This window comes from Rhinolophus sinicus, chromosome 10, assembly GCF_057876585.1.
Source record: "Rhinolophus sinicus isolate RSI-liver-muscle chromosome 10, RSI-T2T, whole genome shotgun sequence".
In the NCBI taxonomy this organism is placed as follows: domain Eukaryota; kingdom Metazoa; phylum Chordata; class Mammalia; order Chiroptera; family Rhinolophidae; genus Rhinolophus; species Rhinolophus sinicus.
In genome coordinates, this window is record NC_142510.1 from 2,169,631 (window position 1) to 2,194,367 (window position 24,737).

A 24,737-nucleotide genomic window follows, 5' to 3' on the forward strand; every position below is an offset into this window, starting at 1 on the left:
GGAGGCGCCGCCCGGGGTTTGAATGCAGCCCCCGTCCGGGCGCTCGCTGCCAAAGTGCCACGTTGGGTGCCGCTGCTGCGTGAGCAGCCGGCTCGGGGCGCCGCCGGCCGGGGTGCTCGCGCCGGGTTGCCGGCCACTGGGGCCGTTGGGCCTCAGGACGCGAGTCGGAAAGCCGGTCCGCGGCAGCGGCGGGGCTCGGGCGGCTCTGGACCGGCGGCGTGGCGGCGCGTCCCGCCCGAGGGCGGCTCTGGCTGAGGACGCAGGGACCGGCGGGGAGCCCGGGGCGGCGGCCGAGGCGGGACGGCGGCAGCGGGCGCCGCTGCCCCCGGGAGAGCCGGCCGAGATGCTGGCGGAAAGCGTGGTGGAGGAGTTCGAGGTGGAGGAAGAGCCGTGGTACGACAATCGGGACCTCCAGCAAGGTGAGCGCGCGGGCGGCCAGGCCCCGGAGGCTCCCGGCGGCGAACCCGTTAAAAAGTTGCTTGTGCTCGCGGCCCACGGGTGCCAGGTGCGGGCGAAGTGCGACGTCCACCTGGCGTGGGGCGCCGCCGCACCTGCCCATCGCGCCCCGGAGGCGGGCCCGGCGCGGGCCGGGGCTGCTGCGCAGGTATCAGCAGATCACGCGTGCGGAGGGCAGCTCTGCGCCCGCACTGGCTGCAGGGCGTCCTCCCCGCATTGCTCCGCGGCGCGGGTGGGAGTTGCTGCAGGTGGCAGGGGTGGCAGAGCGCTCCGGCGGGACGCGTGCCCAGCCCTGTGCCCACCTGTGACCCGCACAACAGCTCTGCTTTTGTTAACCCCACTTTCCAGAGGAGGAAAGCGGAGGCCGGAGCGGCCCGGTGCCTTCCCTTGCGTTAGGAGTGGGAGCGTGTTTGAACCCACACTCAGAACGAGGAACCACAGCCGCTGCCCAAACCCTGGCTCTTCGTTACCAGCCGCTTTACAGCTTCTTCAGTTGGGTGTTCGACTGTTGGGGGGAAAAATTGCTTATGCGTCGTTCACCTGAGGCCCTGAAATGACTTAAGGGCATTTCTGTCTCGACCACTTCCCTTGGAAACAGGCACTCCTATCTGGACCTGCCTTGGATTTCTTGCTGATGGATGGTGTCTCTAGAGAAAATCGTTCGACAGTCCTCGCTTTGCAGCCTCCCTAGAAGGCCCCCCCTTTACTGCACATTAGTAGCAGGAGCTTGAAATTGGGGAGCGATTTTTGTGGGCCACTGACAGGCCCTTCACACAGCTGCTCATTTAATCTCAACAACTATGGAGGTAGAAAGTAGGTACTGTTATTGGAGCTAGGATCCCACTTCAAACTCCAGAGCAAACTTTCTTAACCACTATACTGAATAATCCTCAGGAATTTTTTTTCAGGCATCTTCCGTTTCTGCAATTCTGTGCAGAATCGACGTTTTCAGCTCTCCACTTGCAATGAAAATTAACATTTCATCTAGTTGAATATTAAATGACCATGATGTTTGTTCATGCTAACCATTGAAGGGGGGAGGGGAGGTAAGGAATGTAAACTTGAATTACTCATACTTAGAAAAAGGAAATAAAACAAGTACATCTTTTGGGGGAAGGTGATTTCTTAAATCAACATGCTGTGCAGACAGTCACTTAAACCAAAGTAGTTCACCATTACGCTTGCTTATATGGTCTAAGCTACTTAGCGGCTGCAGTGCAGTATTTGCCATCACATTTTCCATGTCCACAAGACACTTTTGTCCTACATTTTAACAAGCCTGTTTTCAGTTTGATATTTTCTCCAGGATTAATGTGAGAACCACTGAACAACTGCAACATTTCCTTATAACCAATTAAGCAGTTTGTATCATCATAGCTAAATATTTTTCTTTCCTGCATTTAAGAAGCATAGATCTGTACAGGCTTGTTTTGTTTTTGAATCTGGTGGAATCCTTGGCACATAACAGAAGCTTGATTTTAATATTTGTTGACCTGAGCTGAGGCACTCGCACAGGGTTACTGTTTTCATCGCTCTCTTCCATCAGGTCCCTCAGTCCACAGGCATTTGCCCTGTGGGAAGTAGTTAGGAAGAATCATTTGTAATGTTTCAATCTACCGAGAAGCAAACGCAACATGGGGTGACTAACCTCTCTGGGCAAAAGGAAGTCATCAGGTGTTCAACTTCAATGAGATCTTAACGAACACAGGTCCAAACCGCCTTAATGCCAGTTTGCACTTGGAATTTGTTCTGTGTTTCTTCTCAAAGGACTTTTACGTCCGTATCACGATGGACTTTGACATAACTCTGTATGTCATAACCAAGTGTGTCGGGTAGGACTAGGTGGGAAATTCCAACAATCATAACTTGGGAATAAGGCCTGTAAAAGAAAGGATGCAGTGTGAATTAAAGGATGATCTTTGTCTCACTTTTGTTAAATTATATCTTAAAGGACACCTAAACTTCTAATGGATTTTAAAATTTGTTAATTGCTCAAATACTTACCGACTCTGTGCCAGGTACGTGTGTATCCCGGCCCTGGGGCCACAGTCCCTACCCACAGATAGGACAGGCAGGACCCCACAGCAAAGTGAAATTGAGGGTCTAGGAATCTGTTGACGAGAGAGGCCTAGAGACGCTGCCTCCTGGTCTGTGCCCACCTCTGCCTGGCACGTGGTAGGCCCTCAATAGATATTCGTTGCTGAATAAAGTTTGGGAGCAGCAGGTCTGCCCTCTTAAATAGTTTGATAAGCAAATGTAGTGGGATTTTATCAAGTGCAGACATCTGTTCATTTTTACCATCCTCACAGGCATCTGCCTCATTTTATTGCATTGCTTTGTTCTATTGCGCCTTAGAGGTGTTGCGCGCTTTTTTGGTGGTGGTTTTTTGTTTTTAAATGGAAGACAAGACTCTCCACCAGCAAAAAGCTTATGACTCACTTTATTGCAGTCCTTGCTTCATTACGGTGGCCTGGAACCAAACCCACGGTGTCTCCGAGGTCTGCCTGAGTTAACTTTGCCAAGTGAGCCTTGTCTGGAGGGAGCGCCTAACACTTATTCAGATCCTGTTCTCAAAGTCATAGAGCGACTAATTATTTTCCTTTAGCAATAGGAGCATTATTTAAAGTAGCTTGAATCTTTGTATCGAAGTTTGCTGGGCATTCTTTCTTAAATTAAAATTGCCGAAAAATTCCAACCTCAGAAGGCTCTGGCCTGCCTTTCATACCTTGTTAGAAACTTGTAGAGCTGTGTGCAGGCAGAAGGAGAAAACCTCTGCTTTTACAAAACACTTTGATGGAGACTGTCTTTTGTCAGAGGGCTGAGTTGGCACAGGAGAAATACTGACAACGATCTCTGTGGGTCAGATCCTTTCTGGGACAGCAGGAGCCTCTGTGTGGTAGCGCTGGTGCTCGCTTTGAAATGTGCCCCTGAGAGCCAGGTGGACAGACTTCAGAGACGGCATTTTCTTTTAGAGCAGCTGCTATTATCATTGTCATTTGCAGAGCTGTGCAAGCTTAGCATAGGATTCAGGTTTCTGCTGTATGGATCAGCAAATGAAATCTTAGTTTGAAGGAATCCTAAGATTCCTCCTTCTTTTCACGATAAGTACATTTTCCTGGTATGTAACTAATGTGCTGAATCACTGTTTGGAGGTTCATTAAAACTGACATCATCATTTTTCTTGATGTTTATGTTCAGGTTTTTTGCTTTCCCAATTATAGTAACGTTGGCAACGGGAATTAGAAGCATCACCAAATGACGCATTTGACTTTGTAAGAGGAAAAGCTTTCAGCCTTCAAGTTATTGAATTACTGGGCAGACTATAGCTAACATGGGAATATGCCGTCCTCATTTTGAAAAACCAGGAACATAAGAAAACTATAATAGTGGGACTTAAAGGTTTCAGAATTGTGGAAGAAAGATCGTTCTGAAAAACCACTCTGGCTGCCAGAGCTGACTGTTTGCCTCAAGCCCAGGTCGGGTGGAATGTGCTTGAAGCAAGCAGTGGACAGTGTTAAATGGATTATCATCACTTGCAAAGGCTGCTTAATGAAAGCTTATTAAACATGAAGGAATCGGCAGGTCGTCGTTCGGGAGCCTGCAGTAAATCTGGGATATTTTTAGTGCTGCCTCGGCCAGTTCAATAGGATTTGGAAGAGACAGCCTCTTACTGAAAATCCTTGTTGGAAAATAGGTGAGCCGGCGCATAAGGCTTCAAAACTGTATTGTTTTCTTTTGTGCCTTAATTAAACCATGGTAATAAAGGACATTGAATACTCTCCCGTTCCCCCCACTCATTATTTAGAAAACCTTCTTGGGCTTACTGCCAGCTCTTGGCTCCTTTTGGTATGGAAGCCAGATGCTACACGACAGGAAATGAACTTTTTTTAAAGACCAAAAAAGGCCCTGTCCTTAAACCAACAGATGAAGTAATATCCTCTTATACAGTGTGACTTCGCGGGCGCTTTCGTGTAGTTGGTACTTGTCTCGCCAGAATTCTATCCTAAACAGCCTATGAAATATTTAGGCGACTGAGACTTCAGATTACCCAGCCAGGTAGGGCTTTGTTTGACTGGAAATAAGGACCGAGATAAGGACCAGAGGCGAGTTCTGTCCTGGTCGTTGTTGGCGGGAGGGATGCTGTACTTGGCGTCCGTCTGCAGCTGCGGGCGAGCTGCCCCTGGCTGTGGAGGAGTATGGGGCCCTCCCGGGACGGAAGGGTCCGAAGGTGGGCTGGATTCGGGTTTGATGGCTAGTTAAGAATGTCTCTGGTGAGTCTCACCACTCACCAGTTCAAAACTTACGTTATGTCCAGGTCAGGGTGGCCTCTGTGTGGTGGCTTCTCTGTGGACACGGGTCACACCCTATGAGTACAAAATAATTATTCCAGGGCCATCTTCAGCTGTGCAGAGCTCAGTTTTCGCTTAGTGAGAACAGGATACCAACTTGCCTGGGACTGTACGGACTTTGGCTGGAGGCAGGTAGTAAAAGCCAGAGCGCTCACGTCAGGCCCCGCTGCCATCCCTGAACACAAGTGGGAAGGTGAAGCGCCATTCGGCCTTAAACGAGGAAGTCTGTAGACATCCCTGTCCCCTGACTGAAAGCTGTGCAGGTGTGGGGAGCACGAGTACGACAAAGCAGAGAGAATGGTGACGAGGGTGACAGGCCCTGGGACTCCCGGGGAGACGTGGTCAGGTCTTACTGCTTCAGGCTCTCATCTGAAAAACGGGGCTCACGTTGAACATAAGGATGTGTGGCTCTGAAATGGTCTGAGCTGTTCCGAAGGGTTCTGTGTCTTGTGAATATAAGGTGTCACTTCCTAGACTTCTTATCTGAAGTCTTAAGTACATGAATGGGCATTGTTAATATTTAAGTCACGAGAGAATGTATTTTAACACCTGTTACCAACAGCTTTCTTTTCAGTGGGTGTGAAATGTTTGAAGGCGAGCTGGAGTGGTGTGTAGATTTTGCTGTTTTTTCCTAATGAGGGAAAACTAGCCAAGTAGAGCACTAATGAGGCACCTGAAGGAACAGTACCCGGTAACCAAAGTTGTCGTTTTTCTGTGACCGCTTATTCCAGTTCAGTTTTAATATCAGTGTAATGAATAGACATTAAATCTTACTTGTCAACCTCTAAAAATTAAGTTCAAAAATAATACAGTATTGAGTTTTTCTGTTTTCATAACAAATGCTTTCATAATAAATATTTCTTATGACACTGAGTGAGATGACTTTCCATCGTACTTAGACTAAGAGTCAAACCCTCCGTACCGCGGCCTATCAAACGTGGATCCGCTCCTGCCTGTGTCGCCAACCTCGTGAAGCACCGCCCTGCCCTCGTGCTGCTAGCACACGGGCTTTGTGTCGGGTTGTGGATCGCACCAGGTCCTTCCTGTCACAGCGCCTCTGCCTGGCTCTCACGTGGCGAGCTCCTCAGCCTGCAAGCTTTCGCTAAAATGTCTCCTCACACCTGTCCTCGTGACCTCGCTTTCAAAGTAGAGCCTTTGTTTATTATCACGAAATCCATTTTTTCCTTTTTTCTCTCACACACCACATCCAGCTGGGTTAACACGTCCTTTCAGCTCCACTTTCAAAGCACACCCAGAATCCTACCTCGTCTCTGTGTCTGCCACCACCGTCTCTCACGCCGATGACCGCCGTATCCTCCTGTCACCCTGCTTCCGCCTTTGTGCCTTTCAGCCTGTTTACGCAGAGCCAGAGCGATCCTGTCCGTGGGTTACCTTTCACTCAGCGTCAAAGCCAAAACCGTAACCTCCTTAGGCCGACAGGCTGCCGACCTCGGAGCCCCTGACTTGCCTCCTCCTGCCCCCCCCACCCCCCAGCACAGAATCTGCTCTGGCCTCGTCCACCTCCTTGGCTCCAGTTCCTCCACTCCCTCCCTGCGTCTTTATACGTATTTTGCCTCTGCCTGGAACGCTGGTCACCTAGATAGATCCACAGGCTCATTTATTCAGTTTCTTCACATCTTGATTCTAATGTCACCTGGTCACGTTCTCACGTGTCAGCCTCCCACGTCCACACTCCTCTTACCCCCGTCCCCTGCTTTGCGCTCTCTCTAGCACGTCCTGCGATCTAGCATATATTTTATCAGTCTGTGTCTCCCAACAGAATATAAGCTCCACGAGGACAGGGAACTTTCAGCTCAGTTCATTCTTGCATCCTCAGTGCCCAGAATGACATCTGGTGTTGAACGAACTCAAAGAGTCTAGATGCTTTGGCTAGAAATAAACGACAAAGATTTATTCAAGGGCCTTAAGGTTCACACACCAGAAACACAACTAGGCAACACTGAGGGTGTTCTGGAGAAAGGCTAAGAGTACAGAGAGTACATTCCTGAGGAGACTCAGTCCTGCGTTCTTGGCCTCTGGACTGGTCCCAGAGGGTCAGCCTCAGGATGACCAGTGGTCTGGCTACGTGAACATTCTTTCTTTCCTTAGTCCTTCAGGGGGTAACAGAGGGTGAGCTGGAAGTTTGCTGCATGAACCAGGCACTGACACCGGACTGGACAGTTCAAAAGGATGTGTCCCAGGCCAGTTAAAGCAGGAACAGGCTCATTTCCTCCGGCCTCAACCTGTGTGATTATAGTGGTTTAGCAGCTTGACTAGAGTGACTCCATTTTCCTTCCTCACTGGTATTACTGAGTGTATCATGCATGCATGAGTGGGAAGTGCTATCACAGTTTGCAAGTTTACTGTTTGCTGTCTGGTTTCTCCCATTAATCTGGGAGTGTGAAGGAAACGGGAACTTTATCCATTTTATTTCCCATTCTATAACCAAAGTTGACCACAGTGCCAGCAATTTGTGAATCAATGAATAGTAATAATACTTCGCATTTGTATTGCACCTTAGTTTGTAAAGTACTTCCTTATGTATTGTTTCATTTGCTTTCACGGTGTCATTGATATTGACAGCACAGTTGTCTGTAGACAAGAGTACTAAGCATAGGGACCTTTCGAGTACCCAGATGGAAAGAGTTAACCTAGTAAATGGTGGTCAGAACTGGGCCTCAGACCTCCCTCCTCAGCTCAGTGCATTTCCCATTGCGCTAAAGGGCCTCGCTAGGAAGTGTACTATGCGGAGTCACTGCAGGTGCTACGTTAGAACTAGTGTCCTGGTACCGTTCAAGTTGTACTTCTGGGACGGTGTGGAACACCAACAAATCCTGTCTCATGTGCATCTATGCCCAAGAAGAGAGAGTTGAAAAGGGAGATCTAAAATAGAAAGACGCTTCTGTGCCAAAGCAACGTACTGTACGAGCTACTGACATGCTATTACCTCAGAAGCGTAATCGCTGTGCTGCTGCTTTGCTCGTCTTCGAGAAGGACATGAGGCAGGAAAAAATGCCAAAGACCTGGGCAATGCTCTGATTACTGATCTGTTTTTCCTTTTTTTGACTTAATAATTTTTAGTCCCCTCAGGAGGCCAGGATTTGTAACGACAAACTTTGCTTTGACAGTTGCAATAGAATAATACACTCACAGCAGCTGGATTTCACTTTAGAGACCATTTAAGTATCTGCCTGTAGTTTGGCTCGAGGGTCTGTCCAGAAAAGCAGACAGTGAGGATATGACTAAGTCCAGTCCAGTAGCAAATAATTACGATCTTAGAAGTAAACAAGTGAACACATCTCCATCAAGTCGGTTGGTCTTCATGTCTCCCAAGTAGGGGTGCAGGAGAGAGCACGTTACTGGCAGGGGCCCCAGTTCGACTGGATGTGAAGTAGAACTCGGGCTTCCTCCTGTGCCATTCCACTGGCATCTGACTTCACTTTGTGTTGTGTTGGGCCTTGGTTCATTCTCATTTTAAGGAACGGGCTGCATAAAATGTTGATGTGACATAATTTGCATTCTTCATTTGTCGTGCTAGATCTCCAGCTGGCTGCTGAGCTTGGGAAGACATTACTGGATCGGAACACAGAGCTGGAGGAGTCTCTTCAGCAGATGTATACAACCAACCAGGAGCAGTTACAGGAAATTGAGGTAATTTGCCCTTGGAGGTGTGGCCTGCCGCTGCTGGACCCGTCGTATCCGCTAACATAGGCTGTGTTTACTGTCTAACATAAACTTGTGAGAAGAACCATCAGAGAGGGCAGAGAGGTTGATTTCTGCTTGTATTGTACTTTCCCAACACGTAAGTCTGCATGATGAAAGAGACTTCTCTCTTCACCTTTGGTGAAGTATACTGAAGTAAACGGTCCAATATTTGCCAGCATGTGAAGCAAAATTAAGCTGTGAATGTTATACTTAGTTTCTTACTTTTTTCTTTTAAAAAAAGTTGACATATAAAGAGGTATAAGAGAATAAATAATACAGTGAACACGTGCTTACCCACTGCCCAGCTTAAGAAAGAAAACTACCCACTGCTGGGGCTCCATGGTTGTACCTGCCCTCCCCTCCCCCCAGTTGGTACAGTAAAACTAGGACTCTCGTGTCTGTGCAGAAAAATGTAAAAGACCTTAGGACAGTGAGAAGAACTTACTGAGCTCTGATTATGTACTTAGCCAGGTGCTGGAAATTCACAGAAGTAGAATTATACAGTCTTTGACTTATTGTCAAAAGTCTTAAACTGTGAAGCATGTTTATTTGTATTTGGGTAGAAACATAGTCTTAATACATTGTATGGACGTTTTCTGTGAAAGCACCTATAAATCACTGTAACTGAACGCTATACTTCTACTTTAGCAGCTCTCCCAAGTCAGGAGAAAAAGTCCAAGCATTTGCATAATTAAGAGAGAGATACCTATTTGTTACCGGAGGAGATCGCAGACACAGTTGCTTTATGGCCCATTACTTGTCTTTCTACCTTTGTTTTCCTTTCTGTGGTACAGAGGACGACTAAACAGTGAAGGCAGATTGTTGACATTCTGGAAAAAACCCAAAGATCTTTGAGATTCTCCAAATCTGCAAATAACACTCCATCATGTAACGTCTTCCATGAGATGTTATAAAGTGTAATGGAAATGAAATATCCAGTGTAGACCTTAATGATTAAATATAAAATTAAATACATGTATAAGCTGTCAAATAGACGTAGCCTGGAATGCTTCCAGGAACATTTTCATGAGGCTCTTTTTTAGAGCACATGGTCTACTGGTTCACAGATCCAAGCATTGTAGCATTCAGCATTTTACTCTTTATCAAAGCTGCTTTTTGGCTAAGAACGACACTGTCTTAGATTTCTTCTCTGCCGTTCCAGTTGGCTTTCTTCTTTCCTTCTTTTTATAAACCGCTTCATGAAAGTCAGTAGCGATGGCATGAATGGGGAGATAAGACGGCAGTGCTGGCAAAGCCCACTTACCAGCCAGGGGACTCCCACAGGCCTGCTTTCCTGCCTGCTCGGTTCCCATGTGTGCCTGGGCAGACTTACAGATCCCAGCAGAGACTTCCAAGGTCTCTCTCCAGCGGTCTAAGAGGAAGGCCTGATGCTTTTGTAAAAGTAACCAGGCAGACAGCCTGATTCCCTCCTGACAGGTGACCTGTGCAATGTGCTGTCACCACGGCAAACTTCAGGAGCCCCCTAAACTTTATACGGGCTCTTTCCTTAATTCAAACCTCATGTTAGTTGTTTTGTAAGTAAACTTTTTGTTGAAATATACATACAGACAAAAGGCACAAATCCTTGGTATGTAGTGTGATGAGTTTTCATAAAGTAAACATACCCGTGCAAGCAACACCCAGATAAGAAGTGGGAACACTGTCAGCTCTTCCAGTCACCAGCCCGCTGACCAGCACCCGAACACCCTAGGTTAGTTTAGCCTGTTTTTTACACTTTACATGAATAGAATCACTTGTCCAAGTTTTAAACCCAGTTTTCACAAGGTTTATTGGGAGTTTTCCTGATTAGAAAAATAACACGATTGTTTTTTAAATTTAGAAAAACATAGTTGAAAACCAAAAGGTCAGCTCTTATCCCACCAACCTAGAGAAATTTTAAATGACACAGTCCAGAAAAATGGTCCTGGAACCCAGTACTCATAGTGGATGATTTGTAGCACAGAACGGGTGAAAATGCTAGGACAACCCCCCCCGCCACCCAAACGGTGACTCATGGAAACAGACAATCAGGAAACGCAAGGGTATTTGGTAAGAACTCCAAATGTGCTTTCCATGACTGTCAGTGTTTCAAATACCATATTTCCCTGAAAATAAGACCTAGCCAGACCATCAGCTCTAATGTGTCTTTTGGAGCAAAAATTAATATAAGACCCGGTCTTATTTTACTACAAGACCGGGTCTTATATTATTAATTATGTTAATATTATTTATATTATATTATAAAGACCGGGTCTCATAGTAAAATAAGACCGGGTCTTATATTAATTTTTGCTCCAAAAGACGCATTAGAGCTGATGGTCTGGCTAGGTCTTATTTTCGGGGAAACGCGGTGGGCCTCATAAAAACTGATGTTTTCTGAGGCATCGCTTTTAATGTCAAAAAACGATTGAACTATTGAAAGTAATGATTGGCTTCAGAGATGCCTCTAGCTGATGTGACTTATACTCAGTTTTCACCTGAGCAGCTAATTTTTCAAGACTCCAGAGCAAGTTTTTCTCCTGGGTCGCGGGGGGAGCAGGAGAGAAACTTTGGGAAGTGATGAGCTCTGACAGCTCAGACCCAGCAGATTCTCCCACTGCCCACAACCACAGGCAGCCTGGTCTCCACGTTGCTTCTCTGCTGGGAACCTGCGTTGTCCCGACAGGAGTTGTCTGGCCTTTGAAGACGTCCTTTCGAGAGCTCACGTCTTGGGGAATTTTAAAGCATTTTTGTGCTTCCTTTACTCCATTTATCGGTGTTCTACTTTATATTAGAATTATTTCTCGATTTGTTTTCTTCTCTCCCCGGCCCCCTTTTCCATTGCAGCATTGAAGGCTGCTGCTGTTTATGGGCTTCCACACATAGTAGGTAATTCAAACACTAGTTGACATCAGTACTTGAACAAAGCCCTTCCAGTCATTCCTCAACTGTGGGTTCCCATCTCTGGCAGGGGCTCTGGCCCGTGTTAGAAGATTCAGGCTTAAGCCCTCGATCGTATAGCGAACAGCTTCCTTAGGCATGTGTTTCCTCTCAGACCCCGGTGCTCGCACGACACTGGTCCAGGGCTCTGCTGAGGGAGCGTATGGAAGCGCGTATTTTAAAAGTGTAAGCCATTGTACAGTTTATCCTCGTTTGAAGAATTTCAGTAATAAAAGAATCTTAATTCTGAAAACAATAAGTTCTTTTCAATTACTGGAAAATAAATCATAAAAACAGGTCAAGCTTTTCATAGTGAGATCAGAGGTGGTTTTTATTTTCATATTCATGCTTTTTTTCCCCCTCAATTTTCTCCCGAGGAAATACAGTATTTTCATCAGGGTAAGGAGGTTTTTCAAAGGTAATAGGAAATATTTCATCAGGATTGTGGAAGGTCATTTGGATACTGAATTCAGAGGATTGGGGCTTAATCCTTAATCTAAGGATAATCCCAGCACTGCATAAAAGCCAAATTTCCATTCCATTCTGAAGGCATTTTTTAGTTGGGGTTGTGTTCAGCTTTTCCTGCATGCGGTCACGGCTCTGTTGCAAATAGGTTTTCATATCGTCCTGCTGGCCTTTCTTTCTCAAACGTTTGCCTCAGGTATAAAGGTGGCCTGTTTATAGCTTCTAAGCAAACCCGAACCTTGTGCTCATGGCTGAGGTGACATTCTGTGCGCGTTCCCAGGCGTATGAGACATCTCACGCAGCTTCCCGGCACGTACACTTCGGTGCGCTTGCCTGTAAGTTGACACTTTGGCCTGTGTTTTCGCTACCGTCATAGTCTCCTCCTCCCACTGTTTTGCTTAAATCTCTCCCTTTCCCCGTTTGAAATGGCAGGTACTTTTGTACACGCAGTCTTTTTGGCACGTGAATTTTAGGATGTTGGCAGTCCAGTCAGATTCATTGGAGGCTGTGTATCCGAGATTCTGAATTGAGAAAACCAGAACATTAGGAGCCTATCTGTACCTTTAAAACAAGGGGAGAAAAGAAGCTACCCCATTTCTTTCTAGATTCAGAAAAAAACTGATAAAAAATAATATGAAGCTGAAGAGCCGACGCCCTAAAGTTTGTCTGACTATAGAGTGATTCTCTGGCCTTAAGTCACCATTCGCAGAGAGAGCCAATAATTTGCCTTTTAATAAAGTTGCTGACCAATTTAGACTCCTTTGCTAGGTAACCTGCTGCAGACTCTTGGAGAAGTGAAGGGTTTTTCTGATTCGTTTCGATTTAATAAGATTAAACTCCTACCATGTGAAAACAGGCCCCCAAAGCCTCTAAGGCCAAAGTATCACAGTGTCTTCCCAATGGTTTTGTGTTTTTAGCTCAGGTTTTTATATAGCAGATGAGGGGACCTTACTGTAGGTTTTCAAATAGCCTCCCTGTAACTACTTGCTAGCGACCTGTTTCCTTTACATTGGCCGCAACTCTCATTTGGAAAAAAGGGTGCCAACTTGGGACCTGCATAATGGCTGGTAGGAATTCTAAACGTCCCTTTCAAATTTCTGGGGAGTATCTGTGCCATGGGAATAAATACGGAGAAATACCCTGTAAATGGCAAGACGGGAGAGATTGAGAAATACTAATAGGACCTTTTCCCATGAGGGCTGTAACCAAAATCTTTCTCAGAATCTTTCCGTTAAGTCTCTCGACATTTCAGCAGTCAGGCTTACACACAGCACGATAAGCTGCTGCGAATACAGGTCTAGAAACTGCCATCTAGCCAGTATTTTCTAAGTCCCTACTGTGTATCAGGGACGCTGCTAAACTAAATGGACTAGATACGTAAGAGGCGTCCCTTCTCGCGGCAGAGTTAGAAAGACTGACGTTAACAAGTAAGCAAAGTGAGCGGTCATTTGCTCAGTATTGTTAGGTGTCCTGAGGGAAATGGACAGGGCGCCTTGGGAGAGAGAGGCCACCTTCCACGGGTGGTGTGAAGGGCTTTGGAATAGGTACTGTGTGAATGAAGCCCAAAGGGTAACTGGGGCTCTGCATCTATTTTTGTGCCATGGGTCCCTTTGGCTATCTAGTGAGGTCGCTAGTGTTCCCCTTCAAATACATACAATTACACAGGAACTCTGTTATTGAATGCCTATCAAAGCATTGAAAAATAAATGTGTGATTAGTGATGTAGGTGTTTCTTTATGACTACACTAAGTACCAAGACCTAATGGCAATCTAAAAACTACTGTAATTTTAAGTAGTGATGAGTGTAACCAATAAATCAAGATTTCTGCAGCCATTATACTGTGATACGAAAATAGCTGATTTCTATTGACGATGAATTCCCGGTACCCCTCATACTAGTGGTGTTTGCTGTCTCCATCCAGAATGGCAGGAAACGCTAAATTTCAATTAGAAGTTAGTGAAAATGAAGATGTAACTTTCCCCGCATCCGAGTTCCCAGACCCTCTCAGGCCTATCCATGGTCCCCTGGTTAAGTGCTGGGTTAGATGGAGCCAGCCAGGAAGACGCATCCCTGAGGGCCAGGGGAGTAGGGTAAGGCCTTCAAGGAGGGGGCCTGCCTTAGAGTGAGACAGCTCCAAAATGCTAAGGTTCAAGGTGGCCCGAATGTGAAATAAGCAAGACTCAGCAGCTAACGGATGAAGCTGGGAAACCATGTAAGAGACAGTTGTGAAAATACTAACACTGAAACATAAGCAATGATATTAAATAACTATTGGGTGTTTCTAGGTGTGATTGGGATTGTGGTCAAAATTAAACATCTTATCTTTTAGAAATATATAAATATGTGCATTGAATTAAGGTGTCTTAGATTTGCTGTAAAATGACTGGAGATGAGGAGAGGAGAAGAATATAGACGTAACAAGGTTGACCGTGTGTCGATAATTGTTGAAACTGGGTGATGGGTCGATGGGGGTTCACCAAAACTATTTTCCTGCGTTTATGTATATTTGAAATTATCCACATAGGAAATGTAGTCGATACGATGAGCCATCTGTAGAGTCAGTATTTGAGTGGACTGAGGATTTAGAAGATGCACTCATCATTAAGGTAACTAGTATGCAATTTCAGGGAATGATGATGGTAAGAACATACCAAAATCTGACGTGGTCAAGAATGCTGCTGTGACAGTTAATATACAGCCCAATCGCAGGGAATTATGGCAACGAAACTAACTCCTAAGGAGGGAAATGGCAAGACTGAGCTTAAGAATCATTGTTTGTTTAGCATGAAAAATAAATGGAAATATCTTTTCATCTTCTTATATTGATTACATGGTGCTGTTATAACATTTTGGATATTTTACATTATTGAAATTGATTTTATCTTTTTACCTTAACGTGGGTAATTTAAAATACACATGTGGCTCACAGTACATTTCCGTTGGACAGCATTGCTGCATGGGAACTTTTTTTTTTTTTATTCTTTTTTAGTTTTCAATTGACATTGAATACTGTATATTGAGTTGAATATTGAATACAGGTGACATTCAATACTGTATTAGTCTCAGGCCTACAGCACAGTGTTAGGCGTTTATGTAACTTACAAAGTGATGGCCTGGATGCGCCCAGTCCCCGCCTGACACCGTCCATAGTTCTCACATTACATGCGGTGCTTTCCATCCTCGTGATTCTTTTGTACCTGCCAGTTTGTACTTCTGAACCCTTTCCCCTTTCTGGTGTCTGGAGGAGGCGCCCCCACCCCCACCCCTATCCCCACCCCGTGTGTCTCCCGTTTGGCTGTTCCTGACTTGGGTCCTTTATAAATAAACCCGTGAATGTGAGTAAAGCGCTCTGCTGAGTTCTGTGAGCTGTTCTAGTGAGTCACTGAGCCTGAGGGGAGGTCCTGGGAACCCCCAAATTGTAGCTGGCTGGCCGGAAGTACAGGTGGCCCGGGCCTTGGAGCCGGCATGTGGGGGGGAGCATTGTGGGCCTGAGCCCTCATGACCTGCACTGCAGGACGCCCAGTGGTGCTGGCACACGGCGGGTGTCGTGTCTGTTTAATGCGTAACTGGCCACAACCCCCGTCTCTTACAGTACCTGAGCAAGCAGGTGGAGCTTCTGCGGCAGGTGAACGAACAGCACGCGAAGGTCTATGAGCAGTTAGATGTCACAGCAAGGGAACTGGAAGAAACAAATCAAAAGCTAGTTGCTGAGAGCAAGGCCTCGCAGCACAAGATTCTGAGGTAAATGTTCTAGAATCCACTGCGGCGGCCCTGGAGGGTGGGGTCACTCAGTATAGAGTGGAACAGAACAGGGCTGTCGTGGGCTCGGTCAGTGGGGTAAGGACGAATGTAGTTCTGTAGGAAGTAAAGAGAGGAACAGAAGGCCTTTCCAGCTAAGAAAGCGCAGTTTGAGTGGCTGGCAGCTAATGTCTCCTCGCTGCTTATGCCCTCAATGTCCTGTGACAACAGTCGGCCTGTCTGTCCCTCGCAGTCTGACCGAGACCATCGAATGCCTGCAAGGCCACATCGATCAGCTCCAGAGCCAGGTGGACGAGCTGAAGTCGTCCCAGCGGAGGAGGAGCCAGGGCGCGTGTGACCGGGACAAGCCCGCGCCCAGCTTCTCGGGCCTGAAGGAGCTGTACGACCTGCGCCAGTAAGCGCCCGGGAGCCTGTGCCCCCCCCCCCCATTCATTCAGTGTCCGTCTAGGACACGCCTGTGGCGACGAGCCCTGTGGGATGCACGAAATCACTTACCCGAACACGCAGGTTGCAGAGCTCCTGCCACTGGTTATTCTGTGAAAACTCGTTTTCTAAAGTCTTGGGGTATTTATTTCCATGCTTTTAACGCGTTAGATCTTAGTTTAAAATAAGATGCAGCACTTCTGATAGACTACGGATTTGGGGGTTGCACTTCACATTAGCGTGGAGAAAAAAACTGAATTTCAGTAAAACAAAAATCCAGGCGAGCAGGAGGTTTTTTTTGCCTACAGAAATGCCTGTATAATTTTGAGTTACGAGGTTGACTTTTTACTTAAGGGCTGTTTGTTGGGCGCCTGTCATGTGGCGGGTGCTGTGCAGACACGAGTGGTGAGCACACAGACACACCTGCCGCCCTCGTGGAGCTTTCCCGCCCGTGAGAGGCAGACGAGCAGATCGCTACACAGATTAAGTACAGTGTGACAAGCTGCCGAGGACCCTGACCAGGCCAGCTTTCGTGTGGAGGTTGTCACCCTTGGCTATTCATCAGGTCAGCTGCAGTCTTTCTAAATGCAGTTCCCACGATTCCTTCTGGCCTCCATCAGAGCTCTGAATGTGGGCAGAGCTGCCAGGTGACTGATGTGTCACTGCGGCAATGGCTCTGAAGCTCGGCTGCGTGGTCTGAGTCACAGGGACAGCCGGAAGACCCCCGCGTCCAGGCAGCAGGCCGGCTGCGTCAGAATGTGGGGGTGGGGCCGCAAAACTGCCCGGGGAATGGTACTCTGCAGCCCAGGACGGAGACCCCGGGGCCATTCCAGTGTCCAGGAAACAGCAGCCAGGCCACTGGCCTTTGCGATCGGGTGTTTTGCAGTACTTTTAAGACTTATAAAAGTTAGTCACAAAAATTACGTTTTCTTACATGCTCCATTGCCCGCCTCACACACGTAGTTTAATTGGGATTTGAGCCACTGCTCTTGTGATGGACACGCAAAACATTGGTCCCTGTCACAGGTCCTCGAAAATATTTAGCTGGAAAAATGTCAAGACTCTTCCCCTTGTCATTCTCAGTCGACCTGTGTAATACGTTCTGTCGCCGTTTCCCTCAGGCACTTCGTGTACGACCACGTGTTTGCCGAGAAGATCACGTCCTTGCCGAGCCAGCCGAGCCCCGACGAGGCAGCGCACGAGCACCTGAAGCGGACGGTGGCCATGCTGCAGGCGCAGCTGAGCCTGGAGCGGCAGAAGCGGGCGACGCTGGAGGAGGAGTACGGGCTGGTGCTGGCGGAGAACGGCGAGCTGGAGCAGCAGCTGGGGGCCGCCGGCGCCTACCGGGCCCGCGCGCACGAGCTGGAGGCCGAGGTGGCCGAGATGCGGCGGGCGCTGCGCGCGGAGCGGCCGCCGGGGAGCGGGCTCGAGAGGCTGGTGCCCGACTCCCTGTTCGGCGCGTTCCGCGAGCCGGGCGCCAGCCTCCTGGAGGAGATGCTGCTGTCGGGCCCCGCCGCGCCGCCCGGGCTCCTCCGCCGCAGCAGCAGCGACACGGCCCTCGGCGGGGACGCGGGGCAGGGCCACGACGAGACCTGCGTCCGCAGGGTCCAGGCCGGGCGGCAGCGGGGCGTGTGCCCGCTGCACGAGGTGGACACGCAGTACAGCGCCCTGCGGGAGAAGTACGACGCGCTGCTCAGGAAGTGCCAGCCGCCCGCCGACGCGCGCTCCCACAAGGCCGTGCAGACGTCGCGGGCTGCGGCCAGCGCCGCCGGCCCCGTCCCCGTCCCCGTCCCGGTGCCGGTCCCCGCAGAGCCCCCCGGCTCTCCCGCCAGCGCGCAGCCGCCGCCCTTGCCCGAGTACAAGGCGCTGTTTCAGGAGATCTTCAGCTGCATCGAGAAGTCCAAGCAGGAGATAGACGCGCAGAGAACCAAGTACCGCTCCGCCCCGTCCCACTCCTAACGCCGCCCTGCCCCCCGCCCCAGCGGCCCCCTGGCTCGGGCGCCCCCACGGCTTTGCTTACTCACAGGCATGGACAGTGGGCCGCGCGGAAGCCCTCAGGAAGTCCTGTGACAAACGGGCCTCTGGCTGGTGCGCCGACGAGCCCCAGAAGCGGCGGACGGCAGGTGCGGGTCCCGGGGAAGCAGGCCCGAGCCCCGCACACGACCTGGGGAGGTGCGCTGTCCCGCTGGCACGGAGCCGAGGCCATGCCTGCACCCCTGCTTCCTTCTCCACACTGTAGAAGTCAGATGGCCGCCAAACTGAGGATCTTAGCAAAGGCTGCTGGATACTGTGAACTCATTCGGAAGAATGTTCCGGAGCAAGCAGGGCCCTGATCCGAGAGAAGTGGCATTAGCAAGTACTGCGAGCCCTGGGGTCCCCTTAAGTCCACTCCCACCTGAACTGTGACTGACAGGTCATCCTAACAGATGCGACCCACTGAGCACCCACGGAAAGACCTGTGACCCGAGACCTCGCCACTGGTGTCGTGGGCAGGGCAGTGAGTGCCGATGGCTTCCTTTCTTCCACGCAGACTAAGGGCACGCCGGCCTCTGTGTCCTGTCGCCCTGCAAACAGCGTGACTTGCAGACGTTGCTACCTGCTGCTTAGTAAACAGTATTGAGGTTCCAACTGGAAAATGCTCCTCTCACTTGCATACCTTTAATTTAAAACTATTTAAGGGAACTGCAGTTCCAGTAATTGTATATATTTTTCTAAAAATCAAATAAAACTACCTATGAAAATGAACAAATTCATCTATTGCTTATTTTAAGTTTGAACCATTTCACTGTTACAACCAACGGTTTACTTTTTTCTTCCATCGCCTCTAGAAAGATTTGACTGATTTTTTTCCCATTTTTTATAGCCAATTTTAATAATTCATATTTTCCTTATAAATTGTCCAGTTCCTCTGCAACTTTTCCCATTTCACCGTCTACTCAGCCTTGTGCCATTTTCCTTCACTGGTTAACTGTTGGCATATTTTACATTCTTTCACCTCAATTTTTGTTTTTAACAATTATTTCCGCCTATATTCCTTACGTTTATTTTTCTAGCTGTTTGAATTAAGTGCTTAACTCATCCCTTTATCAGTGTAAATATTTAAGGCTAGGACCCTGAGCTCATGCCGTTTTTACAATACAAGGGGTCTCCCCTTTGAAATGTAGCTGGATACACTCCAGAGTAATTCTGGTAATTTTTTCCTTTTTCGGGCTCATGTGTGTTAACAATTCGAACCAAGAACTTAATCTACACCCTACCTGTAAACTACGTTACCAAATAGCAGACGTGCTCCTCTTCTGGTGGTGGGCGCCGTGGAAGGAAGAGGAGCACAGATCCACACCGTCCGATGGCAGTGGCTGCCGCCCCGCGCACATGACCACGAGCCTGCGGTGGCCACACAGCAGCTCACACTCACCCTTTCATGGTCGTCCAGGGCCGCTCTGTCCAGTCAAGTCAGCGCATGTGGCCCCTGGGCACTTAAACTGTGACGAGTCCAAACGGACAACGCTGTAAGTGTAAGATCCCAGATTTTGAAAACGAGTACAAAGTATGTCATTACATGTTGTTTTCGTTATCTTGGGCTATATGTGAAAATTTAACCGGTTTCTTTTCACTACCCGCGTGTCTACAACAATCCTGATGTGAGGCGGGCAGCGCAGTTCTCGCGTGTTCTCCCTTGCTCCCCGCTGACGCGTACACAGACAGCACCACCATCATGCCAGGTTAGTGTTTGCATTTATTTAAAAAATACACAAAATAGAAATTTTTTACATCAAAGTATGATAACCTCACTGTACATTGTTCCTTACTTACCTGGCTTTGTTTGCACCCTTACGCAAACATTAAGAATAGATGGATTTGATTGAGTTTTTGCTATGGTTCATGTAAACAGTTGAGACTGCTACATCAAGTCGGCTGTTTTAAAAAGTAAAATGGCCACAGAAACCCAACAGTAAAACAATTCAATTTGGTTTGTTTAATGAAATTGGCAGAAGTCTTAGCAGCTAGATGATCAAAGACTAAATATTGGCTTCTAGGCATTTTAAATATTAAAAACCTTGAGGTTTTCTTCATCTTGTAAACATAACTTAGAGCTTGTTGGCATTCAGTTTGAAAAGTAAAATATTAAACCATGATTTTCCTCATCCCACCCGTGTCAATATACACTCGATTATGCGAATGAAACCAGATAATAAGCAAAATACACCAGGAATTTCAAACTGTCCCACTGGTCTCTTCTGGGAGCGATGTGACGGAAGCTGACCCTGCATGGGCTGAGCTGGCTGTGGTCCCCCGTCCATAGGACAGTGACGCCACAGGCCACCAGGTGGGCAGTCCCTCTTGCTCCGTGTCTTCTGAGGCACCTGAGGCCCTCCTTCCGCTTCCACTGGCCTTCCTTGGGCTTAGGAGTCGTTGGGTCAGAGGTTTGGACTATTGTCAAGACTGTACTGTCCCTTTAAGATACCACATGCCACCATAGCTTACGCAGCAGTCCTGTGAACGCAGAGAGAGACGGTGAGCGCGGACTTCGGCAGGCAAGGTGGCTACTGTGCTCTGGGCAACGTCACGAGCCGCCTGCTCTCTGCAGGGTGTGGGTGTCTTAAGAGTGAGGAACTATAAACACAAGATACAAGAACTGAACAAGCTGCCAGAGCAAAGGGGCTTCGGGAACAGCAGCACCCTGTGAAGCCCAGGGGGTTTAAGGTGATAGATCCAAATGCACCGTAACTGGCATCAGCTTGCCACGTTCCAAGGTTTCTGCAAAGGTGGTATTTGGACCGCAGCCAATTCACAGAAGCGTTACAGGTATTAGTACACTTACGTACTTTCCTATGTGCTAAATAACTTAGTTTACATTTTTTAATTTAATATATTCCTTCGTATTCTACTGAAAGTTACTGTGTTTCCCCAAAAATAAGACCTAACCGGACCATCAGCTCTAATGCATCTTTTGGAGCAAAAATTAATGTAAGATCCGGTCTTATATAAGACCTGGTCTCATGTTATACTATAATTAGTTACATTATTATATTACATAGTATTATAATACATAAGACCCGATCTTATAGTAAAATAAGCACACGCATCCACACCACGACCAGCCGTCAACTGCGGAGGCCTGAGGGCTACTGAGTGGCGGGAAAGGCAGCAGGCGGTCGGCCTCCGGCTCGGACGGGAGGAGCCGGCACGGGCCCCTCGCTGTGTAGCTCGTGGGCAGAGCAGGAACCTCTGGCTGTTGTACCCGAAATGCACGTACCTTTAGCACTTTATCCAACTCCTGTTTACTCAGATCTTCTCCACACTCTTGAGTCAACCGCGACTGGATCATATTCCGACGAACACGGTAATTTTTGGAGAAAATTTCGAGCAAAACCTGTCGGTGCTTAAGGAGCAAAAACATGTTTTGTTTGTTTCTGTTTTTGTTTTTTACGGGAAGCAGTCACCTGACAGAGAAACAGCCCCTAAACCAGAAAAAGCTACGGGCCTAACTCCACACTGCAGTCTGGGATGCAAGTTGTTGTGGGGATTGGGGGAAGGACAGACACGCCAGGGCTCCCGAGACCCCAGTAAAATGACTCCAGATGAAGGGACATCCCACAGAAAAGAGCAGTTGAACATACTTTTGCTTAATAAACAGGAATGCTAGCCGAGGTAGTGGCGGGGACAGCCACCATCAAAACTGCAGGAAGACAGGGAGGGGCGTGGCTAGAGGTCTTGACACTCGGACATCACATGGCACCCATGAAATGCACTTCATCCCAAAATAAAAATTAAATAGAAATGCTAGAAGATGTTAAAATCCCCCCCAAACAGGAAAAGCATTCAATGAGAAAGAATTTGATCCAGTATGTCCAAAGCAGGGAAAGAAATTACCAAGTCGATTGCAGCATTTCCTCAGAGTAACTAACTGCACATTACTGACCCCAGGGGACACCTGGACGTGCGCTGATGTAAACAAACAGGACCGAGACCAAGAAGCAGAACGTCACTGGACATCAACTCTGCCTGAAAGCCTGCAGACCATGGAACGTATCTTAACTGCAGAGGGAAAATGATTTGCCCTCTAAAATTCTCGCTCCAAACAAACAATACTTGAGAGCCAAAGAAAGCCACTGTAAGACATGAAAGAATGCAGCAACTCTCTGCCCTAGGAACAGAAGTTATTCCAGGGAGATGGGAAATTCTGTAAACCAGCACTGAGCAGAGCCGGTCCCACTGAAGGCTCCCGGGAATCAGAGCAAGGCCGACAACACTACGGATGCTGGTATCTGTTCTGAAAACCGTGCAAGTGAAAACAGGAAGTAGCAGGAGAGAGAACTAGGATCAGGGCCTGGGACGGACGTGTTGCTGTAAGCAGGGCCAGCACTGCCGAGCGCTCCGCCCGCACCCACGAGCACACCCCGCAGCAGGGAGGCACGCTCTGGTGGCACCTGCTGCTGGCTGAAGTGACGGCCTCGAGGAGTGGGGCTCGGGGCGGGCAGGGCAGGAGGCGGCTTCCCACGAGCTTTCCGTCCGCTCCGATTTGGTAAACACGCCCTTACTGCGTCTTTCACTGGGCACTGTGGGAGCAGGAACCCAGATGCCACCTCTTCTGGCGCAGGGACACTGCCTGACGCGCCCTGCCGCCCCTCCCGCCGGCCAGTCAGTCCATCCCCGAGACACCAACAGGAGCCAAGAACTCAGCGGGGGCTCGCGCTCACTCTCCCCAAGCCTTTGGTGTTTTCACAATTAAACCTTAGTCTTGCAAGTCCAGGCAAGTTCATGATTTAGGGCAATGGTACGACCGCCAGGGCCTGGACGGTACTGAACATGCCCCAGGCTGCTGGTTCTGTTTACGTCCAGTTCACTGGACCCCGTGTCCCTTCTGGTGTGAGCAGAGACAAAACAAATTCTTCTAACACCCAGCCCCCAGCCCTGAGAAGGAACGCTTTCGCTTCCTACTGCAGAGTCCACCTGAGAGACGGACCCATCGGGGGTCCACCAGCCAGCTGGGCATCAGAATCATCCAGAAAGCTCTGTAGAGATGCAAGTACGTAGGGCACTGCTCCCTTCCTAGTGGACTGAATTCAGGGCCTGGGGGCATTCTTCCAAAAGGCAACTCATGCAGCGGCCCAGACTGGCCTTTGGGCTCAAACCACTGGCACCTCCAGTCTGTGTGACAGAATATTTAAAGTCGGGAGTGGCTGGAAAGTCTGAACTGTGACTGTGCGCTGGGTCACCCCTCCAGGAATGGTCACCTTACCTGGTCACTCGTGTCTCCAGACTCCCAGAGAGCGAACACCTTCTGCTCCTCTGGGCAAGCCGCCGTCTGTGGGGGAAACTGAGCAAGGCCCAGGCGTGAGCAGGCTCTTGTCTCCACCCCAGGACCCTCCCAGCCAGCACCAGCCCAGTTCTGGCAAAGTGGGTTCCCATCCTAGCTCCTGCCACTCACTAGCTGTGTGGCCACAAAATGCATCTGTCTCCTGGTCACCATGGGGAGGAAGCCAGCCACCCCCCGCCAGAGCCTTAGAGAGCTGCAGTGACAGAAGCGTGACACGCCCAGCCTGAAGCCCACTGTGTGATCAGTAACGGGGCGGGGGCTGAGTTCTTATGCTTTTCCCACTGGCCTGGCACCAGCAGCCCAGAACTCCCTGGGGCCCCTTTCAGTCCCTGCCCACAAGGGCCGTGTCAGTATAGGTTCAAGGCCCTGCCCAACTCTCAAGCAACCCAAGCCCTGGGTACGGCAGGGTCCGGACAGAGCCTGGAAAATGGGCAGCCCAGGCTCCGGGGACGAGAGGAAGGCAGTGCCTGGCACAGTGGGTTCCAGGCTCGGGGCCACAACTCAGGTCTTGGTCACAGCCCCACAAAAGCCCACGGGGGCCTGCAGTACACAGTCTCCTCTGCTCATTAGAAAGCAGGCAGGTAAGTGTCACTGCCGCCCCCGCCCTCCATGAGGACAATCAATCATTGTCCACGGTCACCAGCTAAGCGCACTCGCTCACCCTGGGCCCCGGCACCTTGTGTAAAAGGTGACGACCATGACCTGGTCCCCACATCAGGATCACGGGGAGGGGAGGTGACGGGAGAGCTGCAGAGACGGCCAGTTTCCCACAGACACCAGCCCTACCGAGAGGAAGACGCGCGGCAGGAGCCGTGCCTGGGGGTATGGGAGGCACCTCGTGTCCCTCACCTGTGTCCCCACCAGCTGCCTAGCACTGACTGGCTAACGTCAGGCAGGCACTCCTCTCCTGCCTGGCTCAGCTCAGAAAAAGGCAAGGCTGCAGGTAACTGGGCCCGTGTGCAGGGTGGGCACGGGTGGTGCCTCCCATGGGAGACCTCACCAACGACACCGCTGGCCACCAGGGCCAGACCACTGGGACAGCCCAACAGCCAGGGATCCAGGCCCCCTTGTCCTAATTTGTTTCTCACGGGCACAGGGACCCGAAGCTGCATACGCCAGAGCTTCCTTTGAAGAGCCAGCCCCAGCCCCACCTCACCCTGTCTGCCAGGTGTGGGCAGGGGCTGGGAGGAGAACCCTGGAGGCCTCCCTGAGGCCCCAGCTGGCACTGGCCACCCCCGACTAGGGGCAGTAAGTGGTCTGGGCCCCCGGCCATGACAGTACAAAACCTGGGCTATGGACCCCACCAGCCCCACCAGCCTCTGCCACCGCAGGCCCAGCC

At 49.3% G+C, this 24,737-nt stretch overlaps 2 protein-coding genes and 1 long non-coding RNA gene across 4 annotated transcripts in view; 1 reads left to right on the top strand and 2 right to left on the bottom strand.

The window, feature by feature from the left end:
• The first annotated feature begins 18 nt into the window (after positions 1 to 18).
• On the top strand, positions 19 to 18,826 carry CDR2 (cerebellar degeneration related protein 2). Its single transcript, XM_074322724.2, has 5 exons — positions 19 to 419; positions 8,344 to 8,456; positions 15,488 to 15,636; positions 15,887 to 16,048; positions 17,199 to 18,826. Exons 1-5 carry the CDS (start codon positions 23 to 25, stop codon positions 18,034 to 18,036), a joined length of 1,659 nt encoding a protein of 552 aa, XP_074178825.2. The 5' UTR covers positions 19 to 22; the 3' UTR covers positions 18,037 to 18,826.
• On the bottom strand, positions 11,123 to 17,205 carry LOC141569456 (uncharacterized). The gene is made up of 3 exons (XR_012493113.2): positions 16,150 to 17,205; positions 15,491 to 15,574; positions 11,123 to 12,415 (listed from the first exon to the last, which is right to left on the bottom strand). It is a non-coding gene; the product is annotated as an uncharacterized LOC141569456 (long non-coding RNA).
• Positions 18,827 to 19,795: 969 nt separating the features above from the next.
• The window catches only part of POLR3E (RNA polymerase III subunit E), a 35,690-nt gene continuing 30,748 nt past the window's right edge, over positions 19,796 to 24,737 (bottom strand). For both annotated transcript variants that reach the window (XM_019751670.3, XM_019751669.3), the window contains exons 19-21: positions 23,321 to 23,398; positions 21,335 to 21,460; positions 19,796 to 20,571 (exon numbers count right to left, since the gene is read on the bottom strand). In XM_019751670.3, the coding sequence (XP_019607229.3) occupies positions 20,515 to 20,571; positions 21,335 to 21,460; positions 23,321 to 23,398 (261 nt within the window). In that variant the 3' untranslated portion in view covers positions 19,796 to 20,514. The remainder of the gene's footprint in view (positions 20,572 to 21,334; positions 21,461 to 23,320; positions 23,399 to 24,737) is intronic.

What these genes read in the sequence shown, in the direction of transcription:
- CDR2 (XM_074322724.2), top strand. Translation starts at nt 23, where the DNA reads ATGCAGCCCCCGTCCGGGCGCTCGCTGCCAAAGTGCCACGTTGGGTGC. An exon ending in TCGCAGCACAAGATTCTGAG is followed by an intron (nt 15,637 to 15,886) that starts GTAAATGTTCTA and finishes TGTCCCTCGCAG; the next exon opens with TCTGACCGAGACCATCGAAT. An exon ending in GAGCTGTACGACCTGCGCCA is followed by an intron (nt 16,049 to 17,198) that starts GTAAGCGCCCGG and finishes CGTTTCCCTCAG; the next exon opens with GCACTTCGTGTACGACCACG.